We start from the raw sequence: 14,651 nt of genomic DNA, 5'->3' as shown, positions 1-14,651 counted from the left end.
AAAGTTCTTCATCCCTGTTCCCTTTAGGAAAACAAGGGAAAAGAATCCTAGCATCCAGATGCAAGAAAAAGAATAAAAACTGTATCGAGATACAATTCAAGCTTCTTCATACTCAAAAACTCCTAGTGTTTGCCCACCCTCAAGGCAAACTCATACCTGCTATTCAATACTTTATAAATGACTGAGAAATGTAAATATAGATTTGTCCCACCCTTGACAGCTCTCCTCACATGCTGGTGAACCCAGAACTCTGAATCATCAGCCCTTAAGGCATGGATACAATAACAAGTTTTAGAAAAACAAGGATATTAACTTACACAATGCTCTAGCAACACACACACACACACCCCCCCCCGTAAGGGCTCACCTGTGTGAGACTGGGAATTGAACTGCCTGTTTGGGGTGGCCCTTCCCTCTTTTACTGCAGATAGTAATCCACAGAACATTTGTTGTGGAATGCAAACACAAAATCATCAGCTACTTCATGCTGCACTCACATAGCAACTTTCTTCAGTGCCTTTTTACCATGCTCACCCTCTTACTTTCATTGCAAAACTATTAGTTCTTCCTTGAATACAGCTAATGCACAGTGAGGATCTGATATCTTAAAATAAGATTGTTCTTCGTGGATGGCAACATCTAGATGATGCTCCCATACAGATTCCATCGCTGAGATTTTCTGGTATAGGTTTATTAAACACTAAATCTAATGAAGAAATTGCTGTTTTTTATCCAGCCTGGAAACAGAAATAATAATTTAAAAATGACTACACAACTACACACATTTTCTGCTGTATTTCAGATTCTCTGCAAAGGCAGAATATGAAAGTTGGTGGATTTTTTTATTTTTCTGAACATCGCGGGGGTTATTGGGAATTTTTTATAAGAAGTTTTTCAAGTGTTTTATGTACAATAAAGTTTTGAGGCCATCTAAAAAAAAAGTCAAAAGTCTACATAACCTTCACTGAAGCACTAAATGGCATAAAGGTGACAATGATCTCTTTGCTCTAAAACCACCCTAGAACAATTAATACCAGCAGCGCTAGGCAACACTTCACATTTCCCAAATCTCATACAGCTTATTTAGCCTTAAAACCCTCTTTGGTAGATTAGGAGACATCATTATCACTCATTTATAGACTGACAAGCAGTAAATCCTGCTGTATGAGTACTTCCCTGAACCTTTTCTGAGAGACAGGACTATTTTTTCTCCTTAGCCTAAGAAGATGCTCACACAATATACCTGACAACAGCATCTGATCATCTCAAAACTTCTTCCATCTCACCTTGACTCATTCAGATTATGCAATATATAATTTACCCTGGAATAAAGATATCTCTTTCCAATAAATTAGTGGTGAATGAAACAAACAATTGAAGATGCTTTACTAAAGATGCTACTAAAATTCCAGAACTAGACATCATTTTCTCAATGAATCAACACTGTAGCATATATCGATAGTAAAATGCCTATGTGGTACTCATTAGCCTCCAGTGAATCCTGAAGAACTATAATAAGTATGTATCAGAGACCTCTTGAGATTCTGTCACTGTCTGATGCTAACTTAAGTTTATCCTTAACAGAATTATTCTTGCTATACAGCAGTATTTTACAAACGATTTTTCAGGATCCAGATCATGTTTCTTTACTTCAGGCTACCTTCATACAGCCTCAGAACAACACTCCAACTTAATTTCAAGATTAGGGAAAGAAAAAAGCTGGGAAAAATAGAGAAAAGAACACAATATGTTGGGCTATACCTCTTAACCCACCCAAAACAAATTCCCAGGCTGCCCTGCTCTTACTGTAAAACAGTCAAATCACAAAATAGCCAACATGAGTGAACAGAGCATGTTCCTTCATAACACGACCATGCTTATTCACCAACTATTCACTCCTCAGCTCAGTTGGCCATAAAAGGCTCTCCTGTCAACACATATCAATACACTTTACTTGTATTAAATTAAGCAGGTAATTTTGTATACAGAATCTCCTTTAATTATATCTTAGTCTTCTGATTTTCCGTTGTAAACCTGTGCCTCCTGAATCTGAATTTGCTAACAGAAGATATGTATTATCTAAATTAGATGGTTTATATACTTGCTATGGCTAAAAAGCACTTATTAGTAAAACAAGGTCATAAGGGTAAAAGTATGTAATAACTATAATTCATAGTGAACAACAGAAAAGACACATTCATTTACACAGAGTGAGGTGGTAAGACTCTTCCTACTCTTTTTATTAAAAAATTCATCAACCAGCCCCTTTTCTAAAGCTGTGTATTAAAAAATACAAATAAAAAAAAAAAAAAAAAAACAAACACAACCTTAACAATGCTACATGCATATACTTTAGCATTTATATTGTAAACCAGGATGGCCTTCAAGTAGATTGAGAGCCCTTCCATGCCAAATCAACCAGTAATGCCACTTCAGCATTTCAAACCTACTTAGTTAATCAAAAAGTAAGTAGACCTGTCAAAGGAAGCAAGTAGCATTCCACTAATTATTCTTCTAGACTACGGACTAGGCATGTCTTTGCTAGTACAGGCACAAGAATGCATTTACAGTGCAAAACATCCTTTGCTCCAGATGAAACAAGGTATCCTAATGAAGTCATTCTTCATTGGCAGAAGTAGACCAACACCTGTTTTTTTGTGGGTTGGGATGTACCATTAGAGGGAGCATAACCTCCGACAGCAACACTGCACCAGAAGCTTTAATGGGACTGCTGCTACCACTTTCCTCATCCCAGTGTACTTGGAATCGTAAGAGTCAGGTCAAGTCTGTTGTACAAACCATCTCCCAAACAGCGATGGTTGCCCTACAAGCACAGCATGCACAAGACCTTTGAATTGCTGTCAAGAGTACAAACAAAAGTCAAAAGGGCTCAATTTTTCTCTTGTTCCCTGCTTTAGGCTCAAAGATCCCTTTCACTAAACCCATGCAATTTCTCTTTCAAAGGGACATGGTATGGCATCAGCAGCACCAGCCATGTGCAAAACACTTCAAACTGATGCCTGGGCAGCATTTTTAACAACTTCTGGGCCTCCACAAAAGAGAGATGGAGCTCAGAAACAAGCACATATGGGCTTGCGTAAAGGTCAATGTATGTGATGGCATCATACCCATTACTTTACAATGACTCAAAATATATTAACCTATTACTAGGCCTGAAGCTTACATGGCCAAACCAAGCTTTTGGTCACATAGCAGTCGCACTAGCTGATACCTACAAGATTCAATTATCAAACAGTTCTTAAAAAAATAAATCAAAATAATGTGTGTAAGTACACATAGGTAAGCGTTAAGCACAAATACTGCAAGTCAGATCCTGTGTCTTGTGTTTCCACATGCTTCAATTTTACTCACATCTATACAGGTGTGTACAAAGAAATTTTTTTAATAAGAACTCAAATTTGCATCCTGCAGTCTTACAGCTTCCTGGAAACTGGACAGGGAAATTAAATATACCACTGCCTGATAAAGCCCAACAACTAAGCTCACACCAAAAGATGTGCCTTCACAAGTTTCTGAAAAACAGATATGGTTCAGCACAAGAAACTGAAGTGGGAAACACTTTTAAACTGTAATAAATGAAGAAAATGTTCAAGCAGGGGAATGACGACTGCTCTGTATGGACACCCACATACACAGATACATGGGGGGAAAAAAAAAAAGAAAAAAATCTATAGAGCAGATGACTACAGAGGGGAACATACCAACCAACAGGATATCCTACCCTAAACAAAGAAGTTCCTCTGGCTGTAAAAATTATGCCTCTGCCACAAACAAGAATAAATTTGTCAAGACACATTAAGAGCTTGTCAATAGCATATACTTAAAAAGTACCACTCTGAGATATTGCTGTCAGATTGGCAGTCTTTTCCTTAGAAGATATATGGTATTCCCTTATTCAAAGTTTCTAACATTTTTCTATTATTTCTTTTTTTCTAAGAGATCAAATAGATCTTAACCAGAAATTTAAAAATCATTAAAAAAAAAAAAAATCATACAAAGCCACAGTGCTTGGGACTAGAGACTGGAAACCATCACACTTCATCAAATTCAGCCAACACACACAGAGCAAGATAAGACCTTTAAAACTGATGAAGAAAATCCAGGCAATAACAACATGTTTAGTATATGTGTAAACAGTAGTTGTTAACCACTGTAATTTAGCAAAGTGACCAGAAATGTGACTATGGTAGTGGCAGCTGAAGTGTAATTTTACCTAGCTTATAACTCCAGACATTTTGGATTGCTGACTCCTGTTTTCAATTGAACAAAGAAGTGACCACAGCGAAAGATGACTTTGTCTTTAAGGGCAGTGCAAATAAAACCAACGACAAACAAGGCAATCTTCCAAGCAGGTAATCAACTACTGTTATGATGCAGCTGTTAGCCAGTTTGCTGCAGTACCTCAGGTTCTATGGCCAACCATCAATAACTCAAGGTTTTGCTTCAATTTTAAGTCTTACCCATAGGAATTATAAGGGCCACCTGAATAAAAATGTGTACTGCTGGAAATATCAGGGTACACTTAGGTAATACTAATATTTATAGCGGATCTGCTTTATCAATCCAAGCCATCTCAGAAAGCCATTCACAGGATTAAAATTCAAACAATACTTTTAAGTCCTAAATATCATGAATACATAGATCGTGTTTCTTCATGATGCTCACCTTAAACTTGGTAATGGAGCAAGCCAAAGAATGATCAGTATCGGGTATCTGAGTCTAACACACAGGACTTGGAAAATTCAGCATGGGTGAAAGATAAGCATATCTTGCACACAGACAGCTTCAATGTCCTTGCTGCCGTTCAGAGCTCTGCCAAACAGCCAAGCGAATTTGCCCAGACACCAGTCAGTGTCACAGCTGCCGTCGAGAACTGAGTGAGCAGCTACAAGACACCTGCCTCAGGTTCAATCTACTGACCTTGTTTAGGAAGAGTATAAGCAGTAGTTGAAACATGACAGCAATCGGCCACCTGTGCTGCTGTTTGCCTTCCCCTCTACCTTTTGTATCACTTCTCAGACAGTTTAGTTACCTGGTGTCAGGCAAGTTTCTCAAGACTAGAAAAACAAATCCTGAAAGAGAAGCCAAACAAGGGCTACTGAACAAACGTTCTCTGAAACACCTCCAAATGAATGGGTGTTTTTCAGAAATCTGACTACAGACCATAACATTATGGTAATCTGAAGCCATATGCCACTTTCCAATGAATATAAGTATGTACACCCATTACCCCAAATATTCAGAGACAGCAGATCCTTCCACCAACTGCATTTACTTCCAAAGTAATACTGTTATCTACACCTGGAAGCAGTAAAGAGGAGAAACAAGAGACCTGTTTTTCCTCCTGTTTTCATGCTGCCTCTGTTCCACAGAGCATCCTAAAATTACTTGAGGAAAGGTGTTAGTACCCAAAATAGTCTTGTTTTGTTATCAACAAGAATGGAGGGGAAACTATATATTCAAACTTACAGTTTATAAAGAGGAAGCAAATTTACTTACTTACAGTAACAATATTTAGGTCATTACTGTTAGGATAATTTTATGCATCTCATCACCTTTTGATCACTTGGACTCTTTACTTTGGGCATCTCAGACTTGTTAGTTAACGCAATTTACCTACTAATTTAACTATGGTGTGCTACCGTAATTTTACAATGTTTTAAATGCAAAACAGCATATAAAAGAATACTTTCAAAAGTCTTCCACTGGGTAACTTTTTGCCCATATAAAACAACTTTCTCGCCAGCCATACAACTACATAAGCATTTGTTAGCCTCACAACAACACATTATAACTTCTAAGTTTGGGCAAGAACATCCACCAACCTTACAGGACAGGGTCTGCCAAGTACAGTTTCTATTTCAACAGCTTAAGTGGATCTGGGACAGCCAGTCCTCAAGTTACAGTATCTTTCCCTTGAACTAATTCCTGCAGTCCTGTAAAATTTCATTAGACATTAAAGGATACTCAGCCTACTGGAGCAGAAGACTTTCACACATTAGAACTGAAGCCCCAATCTTACCACCTTCAAGAGGCTATTATTTCACTAGCGAATGACCCAAACTTGCCTTTTTCGCAAGTGATTATTGTCATTTTAGCAACTGTCTTTGGCATAGGCAACTCCTCTGGAGCCAACAGTATTAGAGGGAAGCAAGCACTCAGTCAGCAAAACCCTAGGTTTTTAACTTTATTTTTTGGTCCCATATTATCAAAACACACAGCTATAAAATTATTGTGAATTTTATACCCATTGAAATCCTTGTAAGTCAGAATCTACCCAGTGCAGCTGGTAGTCATGAATTTACAATGCCGAGTGTACAACAACAACCGAAAAAAAAAAAAAAGTGCAAAGCAGGTCATAAATAGTTCATAAATACCCAGCTGAAATTTGGTTAAGAAAAGCTTCTGCTATAGAGCAGAGGTGACCAACTGCATTTATGGTCAAAATGAATAACAGAAAAAGGGGCACTGATCACACCCCTGTAATTTCACTTCTTTACACAACTTTGTCCAACGGGTCCTTTCCAAACAGCTCCTCCCAGGCTCACAGGAGACCAGGAGAATGCAGTTGTGGGAATTACAGCGTTGGCACTCTGCACCTCCTGTGCATGGAGATGTGAGACAGGAGGCACAGCAGACACTTGATGCATGCTCACAATTCAAATGGCTGGTAACACTGGTTCTTCAAAGGTTGCCTATCTACTTAACCAAGGCAGCAACTCTGCTGGACCAACCTGGTTCGAGGATAGTCTGACCAGGGAAGTTAAAAAATGGGCTACCTTTTGAGCATCCAAGCTCTTTTCCATGCCTCTTCTTGCAGAAGATTAAATATTGCGATGTTGTAGTTTCCGAGCCAAACTACACACTTATGAAGCTAAACATCTACAAAGCTGAAGTACTGGACTTTTCTACAACAGCACCGGGAGTGACTCACGCAGGGAACGAAACCAGCCCGGGACAAGGGCTTCCTTTCATTTACACTGGAACTACAAAGGCTCTACAGAAACTTACAGCGTATCAGGGCGAGCCCCGAGCTATCAGCGGGAAGTTTGCACACTGACGGGGAGCGGGATGGAGGGTGTTTGGTGGGTTGGGTTAGTATCGGATCCTGTAACGTGGGGCAGGAGATGGGACAGGACGCCAGGTTGGGTGCGGCCAGGCACCCCACGTCAAGCTCAGCTCCAGAGAGAGATAGCGGGGCCGGCCAGACCTCTGGGCTCACCAGTAGTGCCGGCTGGGGGATCAATGCCGCCCGTTAGCCGTACACCCGACACCAGCACCCAGCGCCGGGCGGGAAGGTCCTGGCTGACAGCAGCCACAGCCCGTGTGCCGCCACCTCACCTCACCTCACCCGCTGGCCCTCACCACGACCACCACGACGCCCGCGCTCCCCAGCCTCCGCCGGGCACAACTGCGGGGCGGCGAGGCCGCTGCGACGGGCACATCCAACACGTTTCACGCCCCCCACTTATTTTGTTAAGGTTGTTTTGTTTTGTTTTTTTTTCATTCTGCCTTGTCGGAGAAAGGGGCCTGGGGACGAGAGGGGACCTGACAGCCGTGCCGGGGGGGGGCGGGGGGCGCCCAGGCCGCAGCCGCCCCCGGCGCAGGCCGCGCCCCGTCCCCCCGCGCCGAGCCCTCGCCTCACGCCGCCCCGCAGCGGCCGCGCTCCCGCCGGCCGAGCCCAGGGCCCGCGGCGGCGGAGCGGAGCGGAGCGAGGAGCCGCTCTCTCCGGCGCCGCCCGCCCCTACCTTGGTCCTTCAGGCTGGCGAGAAGCTCCAGCTGCTTTTCCTCGTCCGAGCTGTTCATCTTGCCCCGCCGCCGGCCAGCGGCTGCCCCGCTCCGCCCCACCTAGCGCGGCTTCACCTGGCAGCGGGCGGGCGGCCGGAGCCCCGGGGCGCGGCGGGCGCGGCGAGCGGCCCGGCCCGCTCTGCACATGCCCAGACTCCCGCGGCGCACCCAGTGAGCATGTGCGGGGGTGCGGGCACGGCGGCCCCCTCAGCCCGCGGGCGGGCTCCGGCGGGCGGCTCGTGCCCGCTGCCCGGGCCGGGGAGCCCCCGGGGAGCGCTGTTCTGCTTGGGGCAGGGGCGAACAAAAGCCCCGCCGGCGGGCTGCGGGGGCAGGGGAGGAGGGCGTCCTTATAACCCCCCTCAGCGTGGCGAGCCCGCCAGCCGCCGTCCCCACGGGCAGGCCGTGAGCGCCCATCCCTCCGGTCCCTGGGCGGGGGTCTCCCACGGGGGTCCGCCGTGGGCCGGGAGGGAGCCCTCCCGCACGGCTGCGGGTGCGTGCGGGTTTAATAAGCCCTTTTGCACGGTTTGTGGGGGGCAGGTTTACTCTTGGGATTGATCCACGCGCTGCCCAGAGGGGTGACGGCAGGTTATAAAACTGCTATTTGAGTACCGTGGTATGAAGAAAGCTAAAAGGTGGGTTAAAAAAAAAAAAAAACAAAACAACCAACCAAAAAAAAAACATTCAAGGGTTGCATTACTGTTTGTGGGATCCGAGGGAAACAACTGCATGCCCGCTCCAGTGTCCAGGACAGAATCACGACTTTGGAGCAACATGAGGGTGGAGGGCTTTGACAGGGACCCTGCTGTGCTCACCTCAGAAGAGCACTGTTCTCTTTGCTGTTCTCTGACGGTCTCTGTGTGAAAAAGGAGGGGATCCAGTGATGACCTCTCTATTAAAATGGTTACCTTGCCCGGCTTACCCCAAGGCTGACATGGAGCGCACTACAGAATCTGTTTCTGCCTCTCTTTTTTGCTAAGCTTCGGCAGCAGTCAGCTGAGAGGCAACTATCTTCAGATTTGCATGGGCAAAGGTACAACTTATACACCTCCCTCCCTCCTTCTTTGGCAAATACCGGTCATTCACTGTGGCAGGCAGGTCAGAAGACACTCATTGCAACATACGTGGCAACATTAGTTAGAAATACCTGGGAAGGAAACGAAAAAGACCTCACTACAAAAAGTTGCTCAGTCTTCCTGCATGCTTCCTCCCAGCCTGCATCCTCTAGTCTTCTCATCTTGACCTTTAAAACATGAAGAGACTCCATATTGATGCTTTACTGCATTATGTCCTAGAGGTAGTTAATAACACGTGTGGCATCCTGGAAAGAAGCCAGGAGATCCACGTGAGCTGTACTGGTGTCTCATAAGCGTGGTATGCTCATGTAAGGCAGAGGAGGCCACGCTGGGAAGTTCATAAGCTAGTCAGCTTATTTTGAACTAGTCAGCACAAAACCCATTTAACTGTACCAGATGCAAACTTATAAATTCATACTCCTAGAGGTGGAGTCATATGCAAAGAATGGGAAATTATCTTGGAAAACGAAGGTTCTGTAGAGGAAGTGGGAGGCAAAGTGCAAGTAATTACATATGTGCTGCCAGTAAGGTACTGCAGCAAAATAATGGGATGTACACTGACAGCAGAGAAAAAAATTTCTTCTATGACATTAACAAGACCAAAATAAAGTTACTCTATCCACTTCTTTAAAAGATGGTGCAGAGACATGTATGGAGAAAGAACAAGAGAAAAAAATGACCTAAAGTCTGAGGAGAGTGATTTGCAATGAGAGACCTCAGACCCTTGATCTTTTTAATTGAGCAAAAAGGAAACGAACTATTTGATTATGTTAATTTCACAAGAGAAAATCCTCAATACTTGAGGGCTTTTTAGCCTAGTGGAAAAGAATCAACCAGAATCTGTGTCTGTAACCAGAAGCTGAATGTAAAAATTACAAATAAAGTCACACATCAATAAATGCCTCCATTTGAAGGAACACAGAGGTTCTATTTAGGTCCTTAGAGATCTGGGCTGACCTCAGTTTTGAGTAGCCCCCTCTTTAAGTCAGAGAAATTTTGCCAGTGTTTTACATTTTAGCATCCTTTCTTGGGCTGCCTGTTGGTTTCCCTTCAGCCACAGGTCTCATTCCAAGCCCTTCTTCCCATTGCTGATATCACCTCCCCCCCTCTGTTTCCAAACCAATTTCCTTCATACAGCACAATAGCAGGATTTCCAAAAGAGTCATTGTAGGGTTGCTTATCCCTGCACTATGCCAAGAGACCGGACATCTTCGTCTTGCAACAATGCTCGGTCTGTTGTATGCAGCCAGAACAGGGCATAAAATCCCTTTGATATCTGCAGAGACAGTAAGCCAATTCTTCCATTATTTTATTTATTTATTAAAATTAAAGTATCATGGCTCTGTCAAAATAATTCCCTTCCATAATTTCTATATTATGGTTTCATCACTGTTCTTATTGTTGTTATCCACTTAGACCTACAACAAGTTACAATACCTGGAAAAATAAGCATTTAAAACAAGGATGTCTTTGTTTCAGACCTTTTTGATTACAATAGTAGGATGGGGTGCCACTACAACATTATTCCTCAAATATATTAATCAATTGTTAATCAAGAGTGGCTTTTCTTTTTCTAAGTTAGTAGACAACAGAAAAATTAACTCCATTACTATATTTGCTAATGGATCCCCCTATGCTCTAAGGATTTAATATCCCCAGAAATGTTTCCCTGGATCATGAATTCAGTTAATTGTTTCAGGGTTATTTTAAGTAAGAGTTAGTTCGTAATGCCTATTTCTATGTAATATATTGTCTACATAACCAATGCTGTAAACCATTAAGATCATAAAAGGCCTCAGCAGGCAATACAAGCACCTGACATGGGATTTCAGAATGTTGAAATAGGGACTGGGTAGCAATTGCTTCCTCTGTCAAAGCAACATCTTACTTTGAACATACATAACCGATTTCTAGTGATAGCATTTCAAAAATACTATTTCTTGTTAAATGGGAAAACTAAGACTAAAGGTGTCTGAAAACTTGTTCAGTACACAGTCAGTACTAGTGTTGGGGAAAAAAAATCAAGGACTGAGTCACTGTCTACTGGACATGACATATAATGGATAATCCATGTCCTTTGGGAAATGAAAATGCAGATGGATTCACCATATCTTTAGGTTCCACCCATATGTGCCTGTTCTTCCCAGATCAGGAATAGCTTTGTCACTGACTCTGCAAAGTTATGAGAATCACAAATTCTACATGGTAGGACAGCGGAAGGAAGACATGACAGGGCAGACTGGAAGCATGTAGAAAGTGGGATTGGAATTCACCTCTTGCCCAAGTGGAGCAGTGATTTAAAACGGGTATGACTCTACACAGTGCTCTGGTATGCTACATAGAAATGGTAATAATCAAATGCATCAGTAAAATAAGTGCATCTTTTCTGGAAGTTTGAGTAAATTAAGGTAATATATGGCTATGAAAAAGACAAAATCTGGAATATTAGTAAGTATGTAAGACACACTGTGGTTTCTGCCTGCTGTGTTTGACTCTGGCGAGACATCAGGCAGAACAGAATGCTGCTCCTATTACCACGTGTCAAACAAAAACACAGACCTGTCGGAGAGAGCCTGTGGAGAGCCTGCAATGAGAGCAATCAGTTCTAAATGTAACTTGGGCCTGTAAGAACTAAAAAGGATGTATCTAGGGGGATCGTTTCCTGTAGGAAAAACCCAGGGAAAGAATGATGAAGGCCTTGATACCAGTTAAGGACTGTCATGAAGTTGTTAATAAGCTGTCTTCAGTAACAATTGGGTCGAAGAATTAGTACAGGGTTTAAACTTTAAGACAGGTGACAAGTTGGGTATTAGTAAAGGTTTTATTAGTGGAACCACTGAAATAAGCTACAAAGAAGAGGGAAGATGAAATCTTCGGAAGTTTCTGACAGATCTAGGTGGCTTCTGAGGGTCTGCCCTTCTGATGATCTGTGTAGGTGACAGGACTGAGGGCAAACGTACCACTCCTGCTCCTTTCTGCCTCCAGTTCCCATCACCCGCACCAAAGCTAACTTCACAAGAGGCCTCCCCTACCACCTGTCCAACTCTTCGTGGACAGTGCCCTATCTCCAGGTAGGTCCACATATACCCAGGAGCTGGTGATGGATTCCAACTAAGCTCCAAGAAGGATGAAAGAGAAAACGAGAGCTGAATGACGATACCTCTTCCCTGGTGAATCTCTCAATATACTAATGCAAACCAGATACTTGGAAGGGTTTGCAGAGCCCTGTGTTTTGAGGGATGATTCAGTCTTCTCATATCTCTGCTCCCACCCCCTGTTGTTCACAGATGATTATGTTTATAAGCTTTATTGAAAATAACATTGTGACACATTTGTTCAAACCCATTTGATGCTGTTATTCTGCTTGCAGCAGGACAGATATATTCTTTGTATCTGCTGTTCCCGAGCTATGGACAGGCCGGAGAGAATAGGAGGGGCAGTGCCAAAGAGCTGGATATTTTTGAAAGGATTATGCAATTCCCAGAGAGGAAATATCTTTTGTAAATGTATGTGAACTCTCCTAATGATAAGGTTGTCTGTGACCTTTATTGCCCATCATTTTTTCCTACTGCTATCAGGTTTTGGTAATTTTTCAGGAGGCATTTTCTCATCATCTTTTGGATTTTTTCCAAAAATTCATTTTGCCAACTGCAGCTTTTGACCAGCTTGTTCTTACTGATGATGTATTTAATATATGTATGTGTATATAATTTCACTAGGGCTGCCCCTCCTCTGTTTAAGCTGTGTGCAGACAAACAATACAAATACTTGTTTACTTGTTAAAACTTTTATTGCTTATACTACTTGTTGAAGCTTATATAGAATACCTGCACTTTTTGTGACCAGAGGTTTCCAGTATCATCACAAAGATAATAAAAATGAACAAAAGCTAAAGAGGAAAAAAAGCACATAAAGTATGCAGAATTTGCCTAAAATCAATATTCAGTATCAGAGTGGCTTCAGTCTTGTGAGAGATCTTCATAAAATCACATCTGTCCACATCAAAACGTATCTGCAGTCAAGTAACCAGTGCACAGGGTGGAACAAGAATAATACTCATAGTTTTAAGGAGCTACTAAAATAGCCAAAAATTAAATGAATCATTGTTTTTACTCCAGAGACATTCTTTTGCAATACCTACAGGAATAGATGCGGAGGTGAGTAAGAAAAGATGTTCATAGCAAACAGCATGAAAGGAACCATGCAGTTGGGGCCAAATCAAACAGTAAGACAAAAACAAATAATGAAGAACTTGGACCTGCAATGGATAAGAATCTGGCTGGTATTCTCAATTTCACAGTAGCCAACAACCGTATAAAATAGGATAATTATATAGAAAATGGAAGAGAAAGATAAATACTGAGGGGTTTACCTCTCTTTGTCTTCCCTTGGGATAGATCTTAGTGAGATGTTGGACACCTCTTGTTTTCACTAACGCTTGAAGCTGATGAAAATGAACAGTTCCCAACACGTCTGTGTCACTTGTACTTGTGCAGAATCTTACTAATAATTACTTGCATACCATTTTTGAATTTTTTTTTTCCGCAGTTAAGAACATGGCTTATGCCTGTTCTCTTGGATGGGTGTTTTATGAATATTCACACAGATGGGCTTCGCAAGTTGAAAATATCACAGAATGACACACTGAAGCAAATGCTAGTGATTATTGACATAACTCCTAAATTCATAGAATCTAGAGTGAAGTGATAGAAATTGGAAACAATTATCACGCGAATGAATTATTTTGACCTGGAATCATCTAGAGACAGTATATTGTGAACCTTACCTATTCACCCTTATGGAATATAAATTTTTTTCTCATAAATTAGCTATTTAACAGAATACTGCACATAACTGTACACGCAGAATTAAAGAGTGTGGTACCTTATCAAATAAGTACTATAATCAGAAATTTGATGTAGTTGCTATCCATGTGCATGTTCCTGTTCCTCATTTGGGCTAAAAGTTACTCGGACCTTTTAATGAACACAAAGACAATCTTACCTCTCATACATAAATAAAACCCCAACATCTCCAACAACAAACGTCAAAGAAGGGAGCAGCAGATCTCCTCTGGCTGGGAGAGAAGGCCGCTCTCTTCTGAAGCAGTGGCATCCATCAGTCCCTGCAAAGCCTAAATTAACGCTTGAGGATTCATCATCCTCCTGTTGAGGAGAGCTACCTTGAGGAAACAACTGTGACTACAGGCTGGAGGTACCCTCAGGGCATGACTACAGCCATATGTTTACCACTTTCAGAGCAGACACATGGGAACAAGGAAGAGTAAACTACATAATCACTGTGCAGATAAACAACTACTAATAAACTCAAAAAAAAAAAAAAAAGAAATGGCAATAGCTATTTGAGTATATAATTAACATGATGAATAAGACTAAACAGCTTATCTGCTGAGGTAATGTATATTTTTTCATAAAACCAATCAGTGCTGAATAATGACTAGCATAATATATCTGGGTAAATATAAGCACTTCTTGTTTCCCTAAGATGTCAACTAACTAATCAACACACATTCAAACTGGAGTATAAGTATGATTAAAAATGAAAAACTCAGATAATATGGATTCATTTGAAAAACTTAACCATTTGATTAGAGAGACTGGCATGATCTTTGCTAGCTATTCCCACCTAGGATGGCAAACATGTCTATCTGCACACAAAAAGGACACAAACTGATTGGAGGATAAATCAGAAGAAGATTAAGTATTTAGCATGGCATTTTAAAATGCTCTAATTATACTATAATTAACA

General features: G+C 41.9%; 1 protein-coding gene across 2 annotated transcripts in view; it reads right to left on the bottom strand.

The window, feature by feature from the left end:
- SHTN1 (shootin 1) overlaps positions 1-8,025 on the bottom strand; it is a 67,574-nt gene extending 59,549 nt beyond the window's left edge. Inside the window, exon 1 of one of the 2 annotated variants that reach the window (XM_042791865.1) lies at positions 7,770-8,025. In XM_042791865.1, the coding sequence (XP_042647799.1) occupies positions 7,770-7,827 (58 nt within the window). In that variant the 5' untranslated portion in view covers positions 7,828-8,025. The remainder of the gene's footprint in view (positions 1-7,769) is intronic. The other variant, XM_042791856.1, reaches the window with a different exon arrangement.
- Between the last annotated feature and the right edge of the window lie 6,626 nt (positions 8,026-14,651).

This window comes from Tyto alba, unplaced genomic scaffold (genome assembly GCF_018691265.1).
Source record: "Tyto alba isolate M040663 unplaced genomic scaffold, T.alba_DEE_v4.0 Super-Scaffold_1, whole genome shotgun sequence".
NCBI classification, from domain to species: Eukaryota; Metazoa; Chordata; class Aves; order Strigiformes; family Tytonidae; genus Tyto; species Tyto alba.
The sequence above is the reverse complement of the archived record's forward strand: the minus strand, read 5'-3'. Positions and strand labels throughout refer to the sequence as shown.